This window comes from Ambystoma mexicanum, chromosome 6p (assembly GCF_040938575.1).
Source record: "Ambystoma mexicanum isolate Mex_15411 chromosome 6p, UKY_AmexF1_1, whole genome shotgun sequence".
Taxonomy (NCBI): domain Eukaryota; kingdom Metazoa; phylum Chordata; class Amphibia; order Caudata; family Ambystomatidae; genus Ambystoma; species Ambystoma mexicanum.
The window spans coordinates 1,099,852,733-1,099,872,176 of NC_090935.1; the positions used below are offsets into that span (position 1 = coordinate 1,099,852,733).

Consider the following 19,444-nt stretch of genomic DNA (forward strand, 5'->3'; position numbering starts at 1 on the left):
GGGGGCGGGGTCGCCAACCACTTTTGCCAGTATACAAATGTGGTAATCAAGAATTTGAGCAGTCAGAATTTGATGAAAACACATAAATCTGTGGTCGATGTCGCTTTAGAATCATCTGTGACTGTATTCTTTAAAGAGATTGCACGACCCAAGTTAGCTCTTTTAGCCAAGTGCAGTTTCCTTTCTATGCTAGGCCTCTCGGGGAGACCCGAACCCACCAACCGAACTGCACACTCCATGAAGGTAGGTTGGGAGGGAAGAAAAAAAGCACATGGCATTTTGTAGTTGAAACCAGAATGATATGATAAGTAATTTATAACGGCCTGTACACAAGTGTTTCTAGGCGCGAGACATATGGTCCGAAATGGCAATATCCAGCCTCTGACTCAGATTCCTAAAGCCTCTGCCGTTCTGATGTTGGCCTTTTTTATGGGGTCGTCAGCCTGCTGAGTCATTACTCATAGACTGTAATGTAAATGCCTCATCCCTTGGCCAAAACCAGTTCCCATTCAAAGAGGAAGTGATATTTAGAGTGAAAAAGCCTTCAATTCATATGGATAATTGTTCACACGTTTCAGAGACTACATTTCTACAATTTACATTGCCCTCAGACACACCTGTATACTAGATTTAGTTTGGGACCCAACCCTTTCTCTCTGCCCACACGTGAACAATGCATTCAATTCATGTTACGTTCCATGTAAACCTAAACGTGCCCGTACAGCAACGCCAAAACATATTTCATGCGCCCATTAACAGTACCTCACTACGAATGCACCCAGAATCTCTGTGGGGCTGTTCTCAGCTCTCTGCATAGCACTTAGTGACCCAATGCGGAATGTCCTGTTGAATATACCTATGATTTCTTTGGGGGCAACACAAAAAAAGAATTAACCGATTTTAACTGAAGTTAATCTGAATTATTGCATGGTCTTGTTCGTCATCCTGAAAGGTGATTAACTCCTATGTTGTACACATGAACACAAGGAGAAATCAATATCATCACATTTAAATGGGTTTAATCAGGATACTTGTATTCAAAATAATTGGATTATGCCAGTCACCTAAAATAAAACTGTTATCCCTCTCAGGTGAATTGGATTGTGCGAGGGAAACGGAGCATAACTATGTCACTGGTTTTGTTCTTTCAGATGGTTTCTTCATTGGTGACAGAACTCGGAGAACTCAGAGGAAACCAGCTCAACAGACCTGCCGCTCAAGGAAGGTAGGGTTTATCTGCACATCCATGTTTAATGCATATGTTAATTAGCATAAAGAACATACCGACATGGCACAAAGTATGTGTTAACAAAGAATCACCTCTTAAAACATATTAAATAGTTGCCTACCCTGCACTGGGTCAGCAACACAGTTCCAAGGTAACACCAACTAAGGGGAGGGTTAATGGTGAACTCTATAGCAGTGGGTATGGTAGGGCACAGTAACATCAGTGAATAACCTGCAACCTGAAATACCAGACAATGGGGCTCATTATAAATTGGCCGGTATTCTGGTGGTAAATCTGCCACAATCCAGGCAAACTGTATTACCATTACAAGATTACGAGTGCTGGTAGACGGTGTAACTCCCCGTGTCATGGAGGAGTTGGCTGGTATTACAGCCACCGGTATTATTGGCGGTTGTAATGCCAGTGTTTTTTGCAAGTAAGGTAGTCATTCAGTCAACTCACCAGCAAACTTGTAGTTGGCCGGTGCAGTAAAGTGCCTGAATACGTTAATACGTTATTCCCACAACAGCCAACCGATTAAGCCCAATATACACCACCCAGAAACTTAACAAAATGCAAGAAGGAAAGAAATGTCCCACACACTCGAATTTGCCAAGCCAACACACCAATAAGGCCAACATTTGTGAAGAAGTATTAAGATTTCCATAAAGGCCTTTGCCTCTTCTGGGTCAGTAATATCAAATCTCTTTTCACCACAATTCAATTTTGAGATTAGCTGGGTACCAAACATTTGTTATTCACATGGGGATGTTTTCATTTCTATGTTCCAACATTTGTTTCTTTCAACCCATAGGTGCTCATGTTTGGCAATGGCGTAGCGTGAATGAAAGGCATACAAGCCTTGCTTATGGCTATAGGCCTTTCATTCATGTCACGCCACATTTTTATTCATTTGTATGGCAGAGAGGAGGGGCAGAACACAACTGCATTTCCGCCACCTTCATTTCCTCTCCACGTACAAATGTCTCAGCTTTTGCCCCGGCATGCATGTTCATCCTGGCGCAAATGCTGGGAATCCCTATGGAGCCCGCCAGCTTAGACTGTACAGGGATCCATTGTACATGCCTACCTCCCATGTTTGCACAAATCCAGTTAAATGATGCCTGCTATGCGAGCATGGTAGACCGCATTTAATTGTAATTGTAAATGCTGCCTGCCATGCAAGCATGGTAGGCAGTGTTTACTCATTTGCAGGGCAAAAGGTGGCATACGTGCGTGCGTGTATGCTGCCTTTTGCCCTGCACATTTGCACTCCACTGTGCAAATGACGAAAATTCGTATTGGGAACCTGGCTAGGCCTGAGTGCAAATGTACCTGGTCCCCACCCTGAAATTACGATTTGGAGCAACATGAGCCCCATAGTGGTAGAACTAAGGTTGGGAGAAAAGGAGTTCCCTGCTTCCATTCAAAAGGGGGTCTTCAAGAGATGATGCACACGTTTACAGTTCATCCCTGTCATCGGAGGAGCAATTGGTTGTAATTGTAGTCCCTAATCTCCTACCTTTAGCCCCCAAGTTCCCCACTAGGGAAGCTGAATGGCCTTCTGATATAGAAGGAACCCCCAATTGCCATTTTTTTTTTAAAAAAAAGGCTGATGTTCCTCATGTTAAGGATGCCCTAGTGTTGTGTAAATCGACTGTACTGGTTAACGATGTATATTTTGTGGCAAAATGTTTCCATCAAGCTTGGTTACGCAGGGACCTTTTAATTAAGCAATTGAACACTGCTTGAACCGTTTCGTTTTTTTTCTTTTAATCTCATTTTTTTAATATTGTTAAGATGGATTTCTGAACTCTGACCTGGTGGGCAGAGGTTCAGGAGGCCAGCCTAGTTTCGTGGAACAGGGTAACCTTCTGGACATGCCAGACCAATCAAGGTAGCTTGGTGGCAGTCAAGACTAGGTCTCGGGAGAGGTGAGGGTAACTGAAAGACCTCAATGAGCACAAAGAGTAAAGGACACTTACAAATCACTCCCAGTCGGGTGTAGATATATTAAAAATACATATACATTTATTTCAAGGCTTTTGAGTTTCAACACACAAATCAAATCGCAGTAATAGTATTAAGCCAACACAATCCTATCTAAATACATATATACAAGACCATTTGGGTCTAAAGGGTTAATGCACGAAATGGCTCCACAACCTAAAGGGGAAGGAAACAGGCAGTGCAAATAGTATTTAGTCCCTTCTGCGTCCAATCCCTAAGAAGAGTGGAGCCTAATGCTCAAATGTACATGCAATGCCAGTGCACGCGGTAGTTCAAATGGGCAAAAACGGGGTCTCTTCAAGGGTCTGTAACAACTCAGGAAGGTGGGTGAGGCTATGAAGAATGGGATCCCACTATTCGAGGAGGGTCTCCACTTGAGGGCAGATTCGATTCCAAGAGTTGGTAATAGTTCCCAATAGCAATGGAAAGGAGAGGGGCCCCCAGGGACCACTCATGCGTAAAAAGGGATGGAGGCGCTAGGGGCCACTGATTAGGGTTACGATTACTCACTGACCCCTGGCGTACTCCGGACCAAACTTTGGCAGTCGAGTCCACGTCGGTGTCCGGTTCAAGTGCAGCAATCTGGCAGCTCTGCGGCTTTCAGCGACGAAGATAAAGCGATGATTCCCAAACTGGACAGTGGCGATTTCTCTGCTCCTGATGGATGGATCAGGCCAGTTCCACTGCAGCAGGCTTCAGATGCGAGGGGGACACAAATGCAGCGCACCTGCAAAGGTCGTCGCCCCGGCTGGGCGACACAGTAACCGCGTATACTCCGGTTCGGGCGCACTCGTCTCACTTCAGACCTGGGAACGCCAAGTGTACGAAATTCGGTGTGAGGGTGCCGTGACAACAGAGCTAGCGATATACCAGGTTTCGAGGGCCTCCTCGAAACGGCGGCGGTATCAGGGCAAAGAGTCTGCATAAACTGGTCAGCCCACTGGTTGGCCCAGGGACACTTCAGAGAAGGCTTACATGCAGGGTTTGATGAAGGTGCCGAGAATAGTTGGTCCCACTATTCCAATAGGTCGAAGCATCTTCGCAGACCTTCTAGGACGACAAGATGCAGAAGGGTCCCATGGGACAACAGCGGGCTCAGGGTGCCAAACCTTCCAGCGGGTCACCACCGGTTCCTCGACTCGGCTTCTTAGTTTCAGGATACTTGGATCCTATCCTTCGTTCATTGAGAACTCCAGAGATCGACATGGTATGGGTATTTGAGGCCTTCTCTTATCCAGAATCTCCTTCGCGCCAAAATGAAGAAGACCCAGTGGGAGATCTGCTCACATACAGGCATACCCTACGTGGACCAATCACAGACCATGGTGGGCCCAGGCATTTACAGCACTCCAGAGACTCCAGCACCCAGGATATGTTTTTGAACCAAACGTTCCAGCCCACGTCCTGGAGGCACACACACAAGGCATGCAGAATCCTGTGAAAGCTTGGCGTTTTGCGGGAGAATGCATGCCTAAATAAGGACTGACCCGGGTCGGCTCGACCTGGGGAAGTTGAAGGGGCAAGATGGACAAAGGACGGGATAAATAACCTTGTGGCATGGCCATTTTGGATCTAGGCCACCTATTTGTGCCAAACGCGGTAATCATGGTTTACCTGGCAGGAAATGGTTAAAAATATACGAAATGATGAGCTGCCACCAGCCCTGTCCAAGGCACATCTGCACTTCTCCTAAAAAATCCTTCGAGAGTATCTAGGGCCTTTGGAAATGACTAATAGACCCAAGTGTATTGTACTGGAAGGTACATTGTACATTTGTTAAATGTTGCAAAAAAAAGTTGCAACATTGGAAAGGACTAAGGGAAACAAAGTCTCCCAGTACTGTCTGTCTTAAGGGCATGTCAGTTTCCCCATGAGAATTGAGCGAAAAGCCCAGAGGAGTGCAGCAGAAGGCTGGGCTCCCTATGGTGTTAAACATTAGCAAAAAGGTGGGAGGTACACAACTGGAGGGAAAATTACACATGAAATGGAAATCTTTTCTAACAAATGTCTCATCTGTTGGTTTTTTATCATACTCATTGCAAGTTTTGTTTTGTAAAGCAATATGACTGACTGGCCTTTCCTATTCTTCTCAAACTTTCCAGGTTTGGCACTAAAATTACCACAGCTTTTGCCATCTTACTCTAATAGTCTTTTGTGCCACCTTCTCTTGCTTCAGCCACCTCCATTCGGCCCTCCACAGCATGCAGCATTGTACCCACAGATTGAATGCTGGTCCCAGCCTCCTTTACGCAAGCCTTCCTTGTCGCCCAGTGAGTCTCATTAGAGGATGCTGTACACTCCCAGAAGCTATGTACATTCTCATTCTGTTTGCTCTTCAGAGGGACCTATATTTTAGCTTTCTGGACATGCCTGCCACAAGCCAAGCACCATTCAAATAGCCGCATAGAGAGTCATGTGTGGCCTCATCTTGGAGTAATAAACATGCCTCGCTGATGCAGGGCCCACTCTGCCCCCAGGACCTGGGGCAACAGCTCTGGCAAAGCCATTGCTTTCTCACAACCTTGGTTGCTGCGTCCCTCCCCGTTGAGAAGACTGAGATCTGCGTGTCCCCCATCTGTGCTTTTTCACTCCTCCTGACAGGTATTGGAGCCGTGCAACATCTGGGGATGTGGTATCTTAGGGTCGTGAAGAGATGGGGAGGGGGATCTCATTCTCCAAAACATACTTCCTGCTCTGCGACAATGTCTTTAAGTAAACCTTCTGCCTCATCTCTGTTTCCACACATTGGTCTGAGTAGAGCTCTGAGTCCATGGGATACGCAGCAAGGACCCGACAAGCAGCGATGTAAAGGAGGGGCCAGGCACTTTGCTCCTTCCCACCCTTTCAGAACATCCTTTAAGAAATACTCTAAATGTGGATAATGCATGCCACTAACATATGGAAATATAGATAGTTATTGTAATGCAAATACATAAGAGTAGGCTGCTGCTCACGTGCCCAGGCCCCACCACTCAGTTTCTCCGCCCACCACCTATTGAAACAGTCCTACTTAGGTGTCCTCATTGCTGCCATCCTCTGCAAAGGACGGACAAAGACTTTACCGTTTGTTCCCAGACCTTACCTGTCTGTGCCTGTTTGAGCCTGAGAGGGCAAGGGCAGACCTGCTATCTTGCATTTCATCTACAAACTAGTCGCTACTACTGCTGCTGGCCAAAATACATCACCATGTGTGTCCTGCTTCCACAGCCCATCCCCACTCTCCCTAGAGTGTGAATGGCCAAGCGCCTTGGGCAGCCCCGGGAAGCTAACCTAGCAAACCTCATCAGTATCGCCCTTGCCAATCAAACATCCACGATCTGCACTCATACGCCCCTCTCATGTTAATCAATGCTGGCTCAGTAGATGCTCACGCTGCACAGATTACTGATCTCCTACAACAACTTTGATGCCCTGTTCATCACTGAAACATGCTTTACCCCATCTTTCCAACATGTGTTTATATGTCCTCCTAGCCCAACAGTACTGCATCCAACATGCCAACTGGGCAGGAAGCGGAGTGGGAATCATACACACTTTAGGAGTGATTGGCCATGCTCCATGTTGGGGAGAATTCTCATAAATGTGCTAATTCCCTTCACCTTAAAGACCCCCAGCAACTTTGCTGGATTTTGAGGACTTGATTTTCTTACCTGGAAAGAGTCGGAGATTTTCTTCCCACTCTCATGTGTTTTGATGTATGTTTACACTTGTGTTCTTTGAATATGGGGTTTTAGAAAACTCCATAGGCATCATCTTTTCATGCGTGTTACACAGCACCTTCAGTGCAGTGTCACAGGGATGTCTTTTGAGACTTCCCAAAGGTTTAAATACCTTCTCTTGGATAAACTACGTTTCCCAGAGACTGTAAAGTGAAATTGACTTTACTAGTATTTCCAAATTCATAGACACAGCGCACACTATCTTACAATGGAGTGCTGGAGGGGTTACTTAGTATCCCCTGTGTCTAAATACTCATGTAGCGGTCAAATGCTACCCTTTCCTATTGAAATGCTGGTGGCAGTGGTTTTACAACAAACTAACATGATTCTTCCTGACCGCGCACACCGGTAGCTAAGAAATCACGGGAGCCATGTTTTTCAAGATGGCGCCTTAACCCACTTTGTTTAAACGGGTCCCAGTCTTCTTTTTTTGCTGTTTCTCTTTGGAAAGGTCCTTCTAGAGTTTGTCTCTGCGCGCCAAACCCAGTTTGGTCCCTTTGTTCGTGTGCCTTTGGCAGGCTTCAGGAATGAAGACCGCCTCTGGTGTCTGAATGTCTGGGGTGGGCAGGAAGTGAGGGAGGTGCCCGAAATTCCCTGTGCTTAGTCTCCTAGGAGACCCACATGCGCTCTGGCGTGATTGGCTGCCTGACTGTCTGGCAAGGACAGCCACCCTGCTGGGTGAGTGACAACTAGGCTGGAATGAATGGGAGAAAACTGTTTAAAAGGCGAGTCTCCTGGACTGGAAGGCAGAGCCGACCACTGGAATGGAAGAACCGAAGACGAGCTAGAAGAGGACGGCTGCTGCAACTCCTGGACCTTTGTTTGCCCGGTGAAGCCCTGCTGCAGGTCCGAATTGCCAAAGCTCCATTCGATAGATTAGATCCTTCAAGGACGGCTTCTTTGAGTTGGTGGGACCAATCAACTCGAAAGACACCAGAATACCAATCTCAAGGCTGGTTAGGGTTACCCAGGGAGAGGGACAACAGCTTGTGTTCTTGAATCTACAGCTACTGGAAACTGAAGTGACTCCATCTTGTTTGCTTTCTTCGACGATCCTGTGCAGTGCAGGAGTCCCCCGACGTCCTCCCTCTTGTCTCCACGACTGAGGCTCAGTAACAGCGAGATCTGCATGAACTGCCAGGAAACCACGACTTCAGCAGCATTTGTTTCTTCAAACTAAGGTACCGTGCCCATTCAATTGAGAAACCCTCTCTCTCGCGGTGAAAGTTTGTGGAACTTCCCCAACTTGCAGGCCTAATCAGCTTTTGACCCGACATAAGATTCTTTTTCGCCAAAACTACTTCTAAGAACTTTTGCAAAGACTTTACCGTTTGATCCCAGAACTGCTCTTTCCTATCCAGAAAACTAGACCATTAACTTTGGCCTGGCCTATTGACTTGAATTGAACTATTCTGGTGAACTGAAACTATTTGCGTTGTCTACCAAGTATATGTAATCTATTCTGCTAACTTGTGCCTTTTTACTCCTTTTGAAAGTTACTGAAGTGCCATTTTGCTCCCACTTCAGGGAAGCCTAACTTGTTCAGAAAATTATTGGTTTAGTACTGAAGTATATCTGTGTATATTATTAAGTTGCCTAACACTAGTGAATGTTTCATAAATGATTGTGTAAATAAATGTATACGTTTTGTACTAAGAAACCTTGAGTATAAGTGTCTACTTGAACAACTGTCATTGTAAGTCCTCTGTGTAATATTGTGTACTGCTCACATTCCCCCTTGAGATAAACCTGGCTGGCTCAGCCCTGCTACCACTAAGCTGTGCAGTTCAGACTTATACCAAAGGTTGTTTTTTGCTTACACCTGTAGCCCTAATTGTATGTGGTGGTCCCAGAGGGAACTGCATGCAATTCTGTCTAACACTCCATCATCCCCTCTCCCAGAACAAGCTTGTTTGAGTCACTCACCTGCTGGGTCCCTTTATCACACAAGGAATCCATCACCTTCGACCTCATCTAGAGACCACCTCGCAGGATTGACTCTTTCATTGCTGACATCTCCAACTTGCTCTCCTCTGCAAAATTAGCACATTCTAATAATCTCTCACATATTTTAACATCCCTGAGTAGCAGGCTGCACCATACGAAACAGTTTTCGGACTGACCGGTTCCATGGACCTTAAGCAAATTGTGCTCTGTCTCTCATGCATAACAAAGGCAAAGCCATAAACTTAATCTTCACATCATCCCCCCACATCACCTGTTCAGACCCTACCCAACTTGACTGGTCTGACCACACGTTCATCCCATTATCGGTCACCCACTCTACTATGGCCCACAAAGGTCAGACTAATCGCCCCATCACTCCATGCCGCTCATTCAAAACCTTCCTGGTCATTGAGCTAGAAGCAAACCTTGAAGACATCCCCACCACAGGGCATGCCGCTAGCCTCCTAGAATTATTAAACAACTCTGCTAAGAAACTGGTGGACACTCATGCCCCCCCTAAAATTCACCTGGGCTAAGACCATCCCATCTGCCCCTTGGTACACCCAGAGCTAGCCTCAAACAAAAGCTCAATCGGAGCCCTAGAGAAACAATGGCGCAACAACTGTAACCCCAGAGACCTCACCACCCTCAAATCATCGAATCAACCCCTCACAGCATTAGCACTCCCTGCACTGGCACGCACACTGCCCCCCTGTACCGAATTCTCTCCTCTCTCTCCCCAGAGTTCCTAAAAAATGATTTCCTCCCTCAAACCTACTTCTTACTCTGACAATATCATCACATCCCCAATCATTAAACAATTGACGGGCCCAGCATTCAAAGGTCTCCTCAGCATCATCATTAACGCCTCCCTCACAGAAGACCTGGGATGTGTCTATAGGCTGTAAATTTAATATTGGCTAGCTACATCTCGACCGCCTTATAATTCCCCTATTCGTTAGATCTATTTCAATATGATGGTGGAATTGAAGAATCATTGATTTTTTTCTCTCTGTTCTTGTTTAGCTTTTTCCAAAAACAGGAAGGTAAAATCTGATTTGAAAACCTTTGAAAATTGAGCCAAATAGCACTCAGAATGACTAAATACTTGTTTTACATGTGCGGTTGAATGAATGAGGTAAAAATGAGTATAGCAGTATCCGAGATGTAAGAACACTAGCAAACTACAAGGCAATGTACTAACAATGGGCATACAGTTCAGAAATTCGACTTGGAAGGAAAAACACAGTGCAGCCAAATCACACGTGGAGAAATTGCATTTGCTTATTTTCACAGGCTCAGCATGACAAAACAGCTTGAAAAACGGGTTAAACAGGCAAAATCGGAATGCGGTTTTGATGCGAAGGGACAAATGCACATCAAAGGGATAATATGACACTGAAAGGGTAACTGAATTGGTGACTGGTTGAGGTTCTTAACAGGAAAGGAAACTTGTTTTTTTTTAACAGAAAGCAGTTGCACAGGGAAAATCGGTTTGAAAAGGAAATGACAAGTTTTACTGAAACTATGTTTTAGTGGGTAGAAAAGAGGAACACCGCCCGTGAAAAAGGTTAAGCTTCAGTTTTAAACCCCCCCGCCCCCACACGCTGAGTGTTTCTTTATGTGGGAATTAATTTGTTTATTCCAAATATGACTAGGGACTTATGCAATGGACTAAAAGGATAGGAAAGAATGGCGCTATCACATGGAGATCAAAAACAGAATGCACAGAGGATTCTGACCCTTTAACAAGTTACTAGGATACTTATGGGATTACTTATAGGGTGGAACAAATGGCAAGCTATCAAAATGGGAAATGCTATGTTTTGGTATGGGGAAGCGGTTATACTTACAATAATCACTTGCATTCAGTATTTTGGACAGCCAACCGAGTTTCTGGACCACGGGACAAGGGTCTGGTCACGGTACACACCGGCGTGCTCTCCTAGAAGGGGACAGCTGGCTACCGGGGTCTAGTCTCAGTAGATAGCGAGGTGCATCAGCTGGGTAAAACAGGTAGCGGGGCAGAGCAGGTAGCGCCGGAGATTCAGCCACCTTTCCCCCTTTCTCCCTAGATTATGGGGATATATGTAGGGCTCTAGTTCTGCAGGGTTGTTCTGCCTGGATAGGAGGGTCTGGATCAGCTACTCCTGTCCTGGCAGTGGAATCTGGAATCTTGCATGTTGAATCTGGAATGTTTGGATCTCTGAATGCGCAGGAGCTGGAAAAGTCAGAAGTCTGTCCAGTGCTCCCCTTTGTATAAGGAGCATGACATCACAGGATTTTACTATGGGGCAGAACTAAGCTAGACCTACCTCTAAGAATTGGATAGGTCAATCTGCAATGTCGCCTCCTCCCTGGAAGCAGATGGGACTGAAGGAGGGGACACAGTTTTTTGGGGTGTGTTTTTATGAAGTACAGAGCCATCCCACAGTCACTTTTGCCAAAATCAGTTATGACACAAAAATGCACCTTTTTACAATTGTTACGTTTTTGAAAATCACATAGGCAGATTCCGTATTTGACACAGAACATGGCATTCCAATTCCCAAGTTTGTACGATGTTGTTTAGTCCTTCTAATAAATCTTTGCAATTTTTGATGGGAACCTTCTCCCCTAAAAATCTACAAAAGGTACACTGAAGCCTATCAATGTGAGACATATTTGCATCTAACTTTCATAACCGTGTCATGTACAATATTTTCATAAATGTCATTTTTCTGGCGTTTGTGTCTCCAACCTGCTAGGACAAGCTACAACGTCTTATTTTAATGGCGCAAAAATTATATTCAAACTGTTACAATTTTGCTTTACTGCGTTTTCAGGTTGCAGAGATAAAAATCTTACTGTTTATTAAATAAAAAAAAGTCTTTCGACCCAGGTGGCTGGCTTTGTCTTCCAAATATGGACATTTCTTCCAACCCACAGCCAAATGTCATGCTCTAGTCGGCCTTAGTCCAGTGTTGCCATGGATTCACCTTTGAAGCCCTTCAGTTTGAGTTGAGGGGAGGTGTCACCAGGAATTCACACCTGTGTCCTGGAAATCCATTGTCATTTGGCTGCAGAATGCTGATTCGTCTGACGAGGGTGTTACATTCTCCCCCTTGCCCATTCATAGTTTCCAGGGGGATGGTCCACTTGGGGAAAGATGATTCTCTTCCCAGGAAAGGCAGGCCAACTTTGAAGTGCCGGGTGGCCGGACCCCCACCCGCTTCATCACACGCCGGCTCGTGGGGCCTCTGCCTTCAAACCCAGACACTGTCCTCCTTTCCTCAGAGAGGCCCCTCCCCGCTTCCATCTCGTTTGGATGCGTGGGGTCTGCCTTCGGTTCTGGACGTTGCCCTGCTTTCCTCGGTGGGTCACTCTCCGCCATGGTGCATCTTCCTGCAGCACCCCGTGGGCTCGGATCAGCTCGTATTATGTCTAGGTGCCCAGACCCCCACCCTCTTTTGTCAAGCACGGGGCCTCTGCCTCCTGTTCCGGACACTGTCTTAATTTCCCCCAGAGAGGCCCCTTCCTGCTTCCATCTCACGCAGGTGCGCAGGGTTTCCACCTGCTGTCTCGGACCTGATCCGGGCCCCCATCTGGTCCTGACTTGGACCAACCTGTGCTAGTTCCGAGTGACCAGGCCCCTCATTTTCAGCACCGGCCCTCTGCTTTGAGCGGCTTTCACACGGGCTGGGGGACATGCATTCCGCCCAAGCATACCATTTTATGTGCTCTCTCTGCACCAGCTACACCCTCTGCTCTGACACCGGCTGCTGTGCTTCATTGGAAGACTTCCTGCCACCTCCAGAGACTCTTTCCATGGTGGCCCTCCTGCCTCCACCTCACCAACTTCTACTCCTACGGACTACCTACTACCGCTTACTGGATTCCTCATCTCCCACGGTCTGCTCGCTACCACCTGGATCTTTCTGAACTGTGGTCCCCCTCTTACTGCCTAACCTGTGGACCCCTTATTACTATGAACTATCTGCTACATACTCACTTCTACTGATACGGACTACCTGCTACCGCCTACTGGATTCCTCATCTCCTACGGTCTGCTTGCCACCACCTGGATCTTTCTGCATTGTGGCCCCTTTGTTACTGCCTAACCTGTGGATCCCTTACTACTACGGACCATCTGCTACCACCTACTGGATTCCTTTTCCCTCACGATAAACTTGCTACCACCTTGTACTTCCTGATCTGTGTCTCCTAGTTACTGCCTAACTTCCTTTTAATTCTATGGGTTGCTGATCACCACATGGCCCCCGATCTGCAGACTTCCCTGACACCACCTAGATTCCTCACTCCCCATTAGCCATCTGCTACCATTGACACTCTCCGATCTGTAATCTGCACACTCCTGCCTGGTCTCTCCTGAATCCTTATCCACCACCTCTAATTCACTTACTTACCCACACCCCTCCCCTCCCTAGACCTCTGATCTGAGGATCACCTGCTCTGGCCTGATTGACTTATCTCCCCATTACCACCTTCTGCCTCTCTTCCGCTCTCCTTTCTTCTTATACCTCCCCCCTTCCTTCCCCTTTGCTCCCTTTTCATCACACCACTCTCTCCCCTCGGTTATGCATTTTACCAGACTCCTCTCATCCCGTCTTCACTACTCTTCCCCCTCCTCCTACCCTCCTCTCCCTTGCCCCCTCCCTATCCTTCTCTCCATTCCCCTTTTCCTCATGTCCTCTCCCTTCCTCAACCCCCTCCCCGACTCTTCCCATCCCATACCTACCCTCCCTCTCCTTTCTAACCTTATCTACCCCTCCATTGTTCAACCCTCTAGCCTCATCAACATTGCTCTCTGGAACGCCAGATCCCTCTGCAGTAAGGCTGCAGCCGTCCTGGACGTGTTCTTTCATAGTAACCTTCACTTCCTATGTCTAACCAAAACCTGGACCCCCTTCACAACTCTACGGTCCCTGCTTCCCTCACCACCTCCTCCTCTTCTTCCCTCTTTCATATCTCTCGCTTTTCTGGTCACAGCGGTGGCATTGGCCTCCTCTTCCATCCTAAATACCTTTCCTCTACCTCCTCTCCCCCTCTTCCTACCTTTTCTTCCTTAGAATACCTATTCAAATCCTTTACTTCCCCTCACCCTATTTCCTTTCTAATTATCTACCGGCCTCCTGGCCCCCTCTCCTCCTCCTACGATGACCTTGACCACCTCCTCTCACTTATCTCTCCCTCCACCTCTCACTGTACTTGGTGACTTTAATCTTCATCTCCCTTCTTCCCCTCAACCCTCCCCTCTTCTCTCAATCGTTGACTCCTATCTCCTTTCTCCTCTCCCTTTCTCTCCTACCCACTCTTCAGGCTCCACTCTTGACCTTATCTTTAACTCAACCTACCCCTCCTCCTCCGTCTCTACACTACCCATTTATCTCTCTGACCATGCTTTACTTTCCTTCTTTCTTACTCCCCTTCCCCATTCATCTACTCCTGTACCCTCCCCTACCTTCTTCTCTAGATGTGACCTTTGTGACTTTAATCAATCTCTCTTTATCGACATTTGCTCCTCCTCTCTCTCCCCTTACTGATTTCTCTTCTCTCTCGGCCAATGATGCTCTTACCACTTTCTCCTCCACTCTTGATCTACTTAACCCCCTCTCCTCCTTGCGTCCTACTCGCAAACCCTCTCAACCATGGCTTTCCCCTCAACTTCTATCCATGCGTCTCCTTCGTCGCCTCGAGCAACTCTGGCTCAAATTCCCCTCACTATCCAACCAAACCTCCGATTTCTCCTACCATTCTCTTTGATTCCTGCCTCAGCTCTGCTAAACGTTCCTACTTTTCTAACCATCTCCACTTTCAAGCCTCTCATCCTCGCTGTATCTTTCAAATCCTCTCTCGTCTTCTCTCCCTGCCCACCCCTGACCCCTCAGCCTCATCCTCCCTCTCCCCTTCTGACTTTGCGAACTTCTTCTCCTCTAAGATTCTTTCTCTTCGTCAAAAGATTAACTTCTCTCCCTTCTCTCCCATCTCCTCCCCCCTATTCCCCATCGGTTTACATGTCTGGCTTCTCACCCGTCTCCCCTTCTGACCTGTCCCTCCTCCTGTCCAAAGCCCACCCCTACTGACCCTCTCCCCACCCGCCTCATCCCGAAGATCTACCCTCTTCTTATTCCTTACTTAACCTCCTTCTTCAACATCTATCTCTCCTCAGCTACCTTCCCCTCCGCATTCAAGCATGCCAGTATTCTACCTATTCTGAAAAAACCTTCAGCTGATCCCCTTCTTACCTCTAACTTCCGTCCAATCTCTCTTCTCCCATTCCTCTCTAAACTATTTGAATGACTAGCCTACTCCCAGCTCTCAATGTTTGTCACTAACCTTTCCCTCCTTCGCCTCACTCAATCCTCCTTCCGACCTAAACACTCCGCTGAAACTGCCCTCACTTATATTCTTAACCCCCTCCTCTCCCCTCGATACTCTAAACAATCCTCTGTCCTCATCCTCCTCAACCTTTCCGCTGCCTTCGACACCGTCGATCAACACCTACTTCTCAACACTCTTTCTTCATTTAGTTTCAAAGGCTCTGTTCTCAACTGGCTCTCCTCTTACCTCTCCTCCCGCTCGTTTGCTGTCTCCTGGGGAGGTCGTACCTCACCCAGCCTCCCCTTGGTTTACGGAGTACCCCAAGGTTCGGTTCTCGGCCCTTTCTTATTCTTTCTCTACACCTCTCTCCTTGCCCCATAATCTTTTCCGTTGGTATTTCTCACCATTTCTATGCCAATGACACCCAACACTTCCTTTCCTTCTCTTCCTTTTCTCCTGACCACCACCTTAAACTCTCTTCCTGTTTTAGAGCCATTAAAAACTGTATTTCATCCCACTTTCTTTCCCTCGATACTGATGAGACTGAAGTCTTATTCTTTCCCTCCAACACTCTTCCCCCTCCCTCTCCTCCACCTTTTATCCACTTTCCCCCCTCTAATCTTCCTATCTCTCCCCATGCTCGCAATCTAGGCATTCACTTTGAGTCCCCCCTATCGTTTTCCCGCCACATTTCTTACCTCTCGCGCCTGCCGCTACCACCTTTTCAACATTCGCAAAGTCTGCTCCTCTCTCACCTTCCATGCCACTAAACTTTTAATCTCCTCCCTTATCTTCTCTCGCCTCTTCTACTGCTCCTCTATACTCTTTGGACTACCTGCATCTCATCTCGCCCCCTCAAATCCCTCTAGCACTCAGCTATCCGTACCCTCTGCCTCCTTGCCCCTATGACTCCATTTCCTACTCGCTTTCTTACCTTGATTGGCTTCCCTTCCACTCCCAACTTAAATTTCATTTTCTCTGCCTGGTCTTTAAATCTCTCCATGATCTTGCCCCCCCTTACCTCTCCTTTCTCCTCTCTTTCTACACCACTTCCCATTCCCTTCGTTCTGCTGATCTCTTCCTTCTTACCGTTCCCCCTTCCCCATGTGCCTCCTCGTTTCCGCTCCTTTCAGCTCCTACCTCCCCTGCACTGGAACTCCCTACCTCTCTATCCGCTCCACACCTACCTTTTCCTCCTTCCGTACTTCCCTGAAATCTCGCCTTCTCCATCGCCCACCCTGATACCTTCTCTCATTACTACCTCCTTTCCCTCACATCTCCCCATAAGCACCTCATCCTAACCCCCCTTTTTTCCCCCTTACCCTCCTTGCTTCTTCACCCTAATGCCCTTTCTTTTCCCTTCTCCTTTCCCATCCTCACCTCCTCCTTCCCTCTTACCCTCACAGATTAATTGCTCTATATACTGTTTTATTGGGTGGGTTCATGTTTTGTAAATTGCTTCTACTGTTAAAAACATGTTTTACGTACCTTGTTGTTAAAATGTACAGCGCTTTGGATTAAAGCGCTATATAAACACAATAAATACAAATACAAATATTTTAAAAAAACGGGTTGGCAGCAAGTTCTGGAGTCTTCAAACATCTTTTAAACATGTTTTTTTCTTCTTTCACAAAAGCCAAGTCTTTTTGGGAATAAATATCCTGTATATTTTTAAGCAACCCCCCCCCGTCACATTTCTATGCAAGCATAGGGCCTTAGTTTAACATTTCACTTTTTAAAAGGCATTTTCTTGTTTGTCGAAAGCACCATTTTACACATGGGTTAATTCTCCCGGGACAGCACTTTCAAATGCGTTTTTTCTTGCATCTAGATTCTGAACATTATTTATAGCCCTAGTCAATTTCTACTACACAGGAATCTGTCCAAGGCAAGGATCTAATGAAACTGACATAAGCAAAGAGAGAGAGGGCTTCTTGTGAAAGGTTTGTCTGTGTTATTTTGTTGCAAAAAGTAATGCATTTTGCGTATGGCTTGGAGTGAAGTTTTCTGCTGTTTCACAGATTTTGCCTGACACAACATGCCATTCAGTGAGGAATGCCCTCATTTGCTGGTGTACACCCTGAATATGGGTGTACATGAATGGGTCTTACTGGAACCAAACTGGGTAATGTTGACAAGATGAAAAAGAGCATCAGTGCACAGTCATTTTAAATGCGGATCATTTTTTTATTTTTTTTAGTGGGAAGTTTTGAGCTGGTAGCCTAGCAGCATTGCCTTTGGATTCTTTTCTTTGGTGCACATGAAGAAAACACTGGCAGCCATTCTCGGGGTGTGCCAGGTTCCATCTCGCTCACATGTGCCTGGCAAATACAGCGATTATTTTTGTCACTCAAAACACAGTTTTGATGCAAGGGAATAGCGCTCAGCAGGGCCAGCGCAGCCACTCTTCTTGTAACTCTTGGAATGCAGTTTGGTGATGTACAGGAATTCTGCTCGGCTCGTAATGTACCCCACACTGCTCTCGTGCTAGGTCTGTGCTTTAAACAATAAAATAAATAAGGCGGCAATGAAAACCTGAGTTAATGAACAGCCACGCATTGTACATGATCGCAAAGAAAGTTATCTCTATGCAGCTCATGGTAGAGAAATGTGTGGTAGGAGGAGGGTATAATAGGTTCTTTCTGAAAGTTGTGGTAGGTCAGACGGAGGAGACAGACCAAGAGGTGCCATTTTCAAAAGGTTTATTGGAAAATAATAAAGAAAATGCCTACCTTTCCCTATCCCAAGGAGTTCCCTACCTAACACAACTAAACTAGGGTGCTTGTCAATAGTGAATCCACAATCAAAAAGTCGGTCCTCTGTCCGAAAATGCAAATTGTGTGGGCTGTTATTGGGTTGAGCTAACTAACAATTACTTTCTCTCTATAGACACACATTTAATAGATTCACTTGGTGGGTGAGCCAGTGGGAGACAGGTTTGCATGGATCACTGCTAACTAGTTAGTGTATCCATCCAAAAATAACCTAAGCTGACCCTACCACTATTACTAAACAGCAAAAGACCAGGAGAATGACTCCCTTCTCATGGACTACTTTTTAGGAATGTTCTCCTCAATACGGGATCTTCAGATAGCCTCTTGTTATCTCTGGTAATAAGTCCTTCAACTCTTTCAAGAGGCTTTTCCAATCCTTTGTATTTTGGTTCCCTTGACTCTTCAGATTTCTCTTTAGACTTCCGGATTCTTGACTGAGTCTCTGATTATATGTTGTGCTTCACAACCCCTCTTGCTTCTTTAGGACAAACAAATCTGTTCTTGGAACAACCCTCTTTCCTGTTGCTATTCCTCTTCTCACTGAAACAAGTAAGCTGAGTCTTTGTTTGACTCTTGCTCTTATGATTTTGCCACTCACTGGTATGAGTATGATGAGTCCCTGACTGGTTTACTCTCTTCTTATATTCTGGCCATTCACTGGGACAAGTTGGTTGAGTCCATGAGTGATTTTCACTTTTTTTATAATCTTGCCACTTTCTGGGACGAGTAGGATTACTCCAATCTTTATTTTCGGCTTTACACCACGCATAAGTATGACTGTCCCATTCATCTTTCGCACCTATTTCCCCAGGTCTCCTGTTCTTCTTTTTACCTTTAGTGTAATGGGGCTGCGTAACCGCGTCAGCGTTCTTCCTTGTTTCTGTTTCATTTTCAGTCATGACAGCTTCTCAGTTTTCTTCCATTCTCTCGTTTGAAACGCTTCTGTGTCAATGTGTGGTATCGGCAAAGACAGGGGTCTTCACACTCTCCCCTTCCTGGCCACCACCTCTCACGCGCTGTTCCCTCCTGGGATTTTCTTTGGGTTGATAGACGTGTGTGTGTGTAGGGGTGTGTGTGTAGGTGTGTAGGTTTCATTGTATCAGTGATTGACAAACCGGTATTCTTTTGTGTGTGTGAATTTCTAATGCACTTAAAACCCGAGATTGGTTTCTAAGCGTGAGACTGGGATTCAAACCTGTGTTGTAAACACGTTGCCCCCGAGCTATCCTTCCAGCCATGTAAGAGGAGTCAAGAGGGACGCTTACTGGCACTCCTAGGGGAAATGTTGCATAGCAGACTCACCTCCGTAGCCTCACAGGAAGGGGCTCCCCCTTGGGAGAAGTGATTGAATCCCTTAATTTATCACACGAAGTAGGTCATTTCTCTAAATATAATTGATCATAAGCCTGTGCCAGAGTCTTTGCCAATGATCTACAAAGTATTAT

General features: G+C 46.3%; 1 protein-coding gene across 4 annotated transcripts in view; it reads left to right on the forward strand.

The window, feature by feature from the left end:
- Positions 1 to 19,444, forward strand: part of FANCC (FA complementation group C) — a 2,294,314-nt gene that overhangs the window by 1,091,888 nt on the left and 1,182,982 nt on the right. For all 4 annotated transcript variants that reach the window (XM_069625705.1, XM_069625706.1, XM_069625707.1 and 1 more), the window contains one exon: positions 1,152 to 1,225. In XM_069625705.1, coding sequence (XP_069481806.1) covers positions 1,152 to 1,225 — 74 coding nt within the window. The remainder of the gene's footprint in view (positions 1 to 1,151; positions 1,226 to 19,444) is intronic.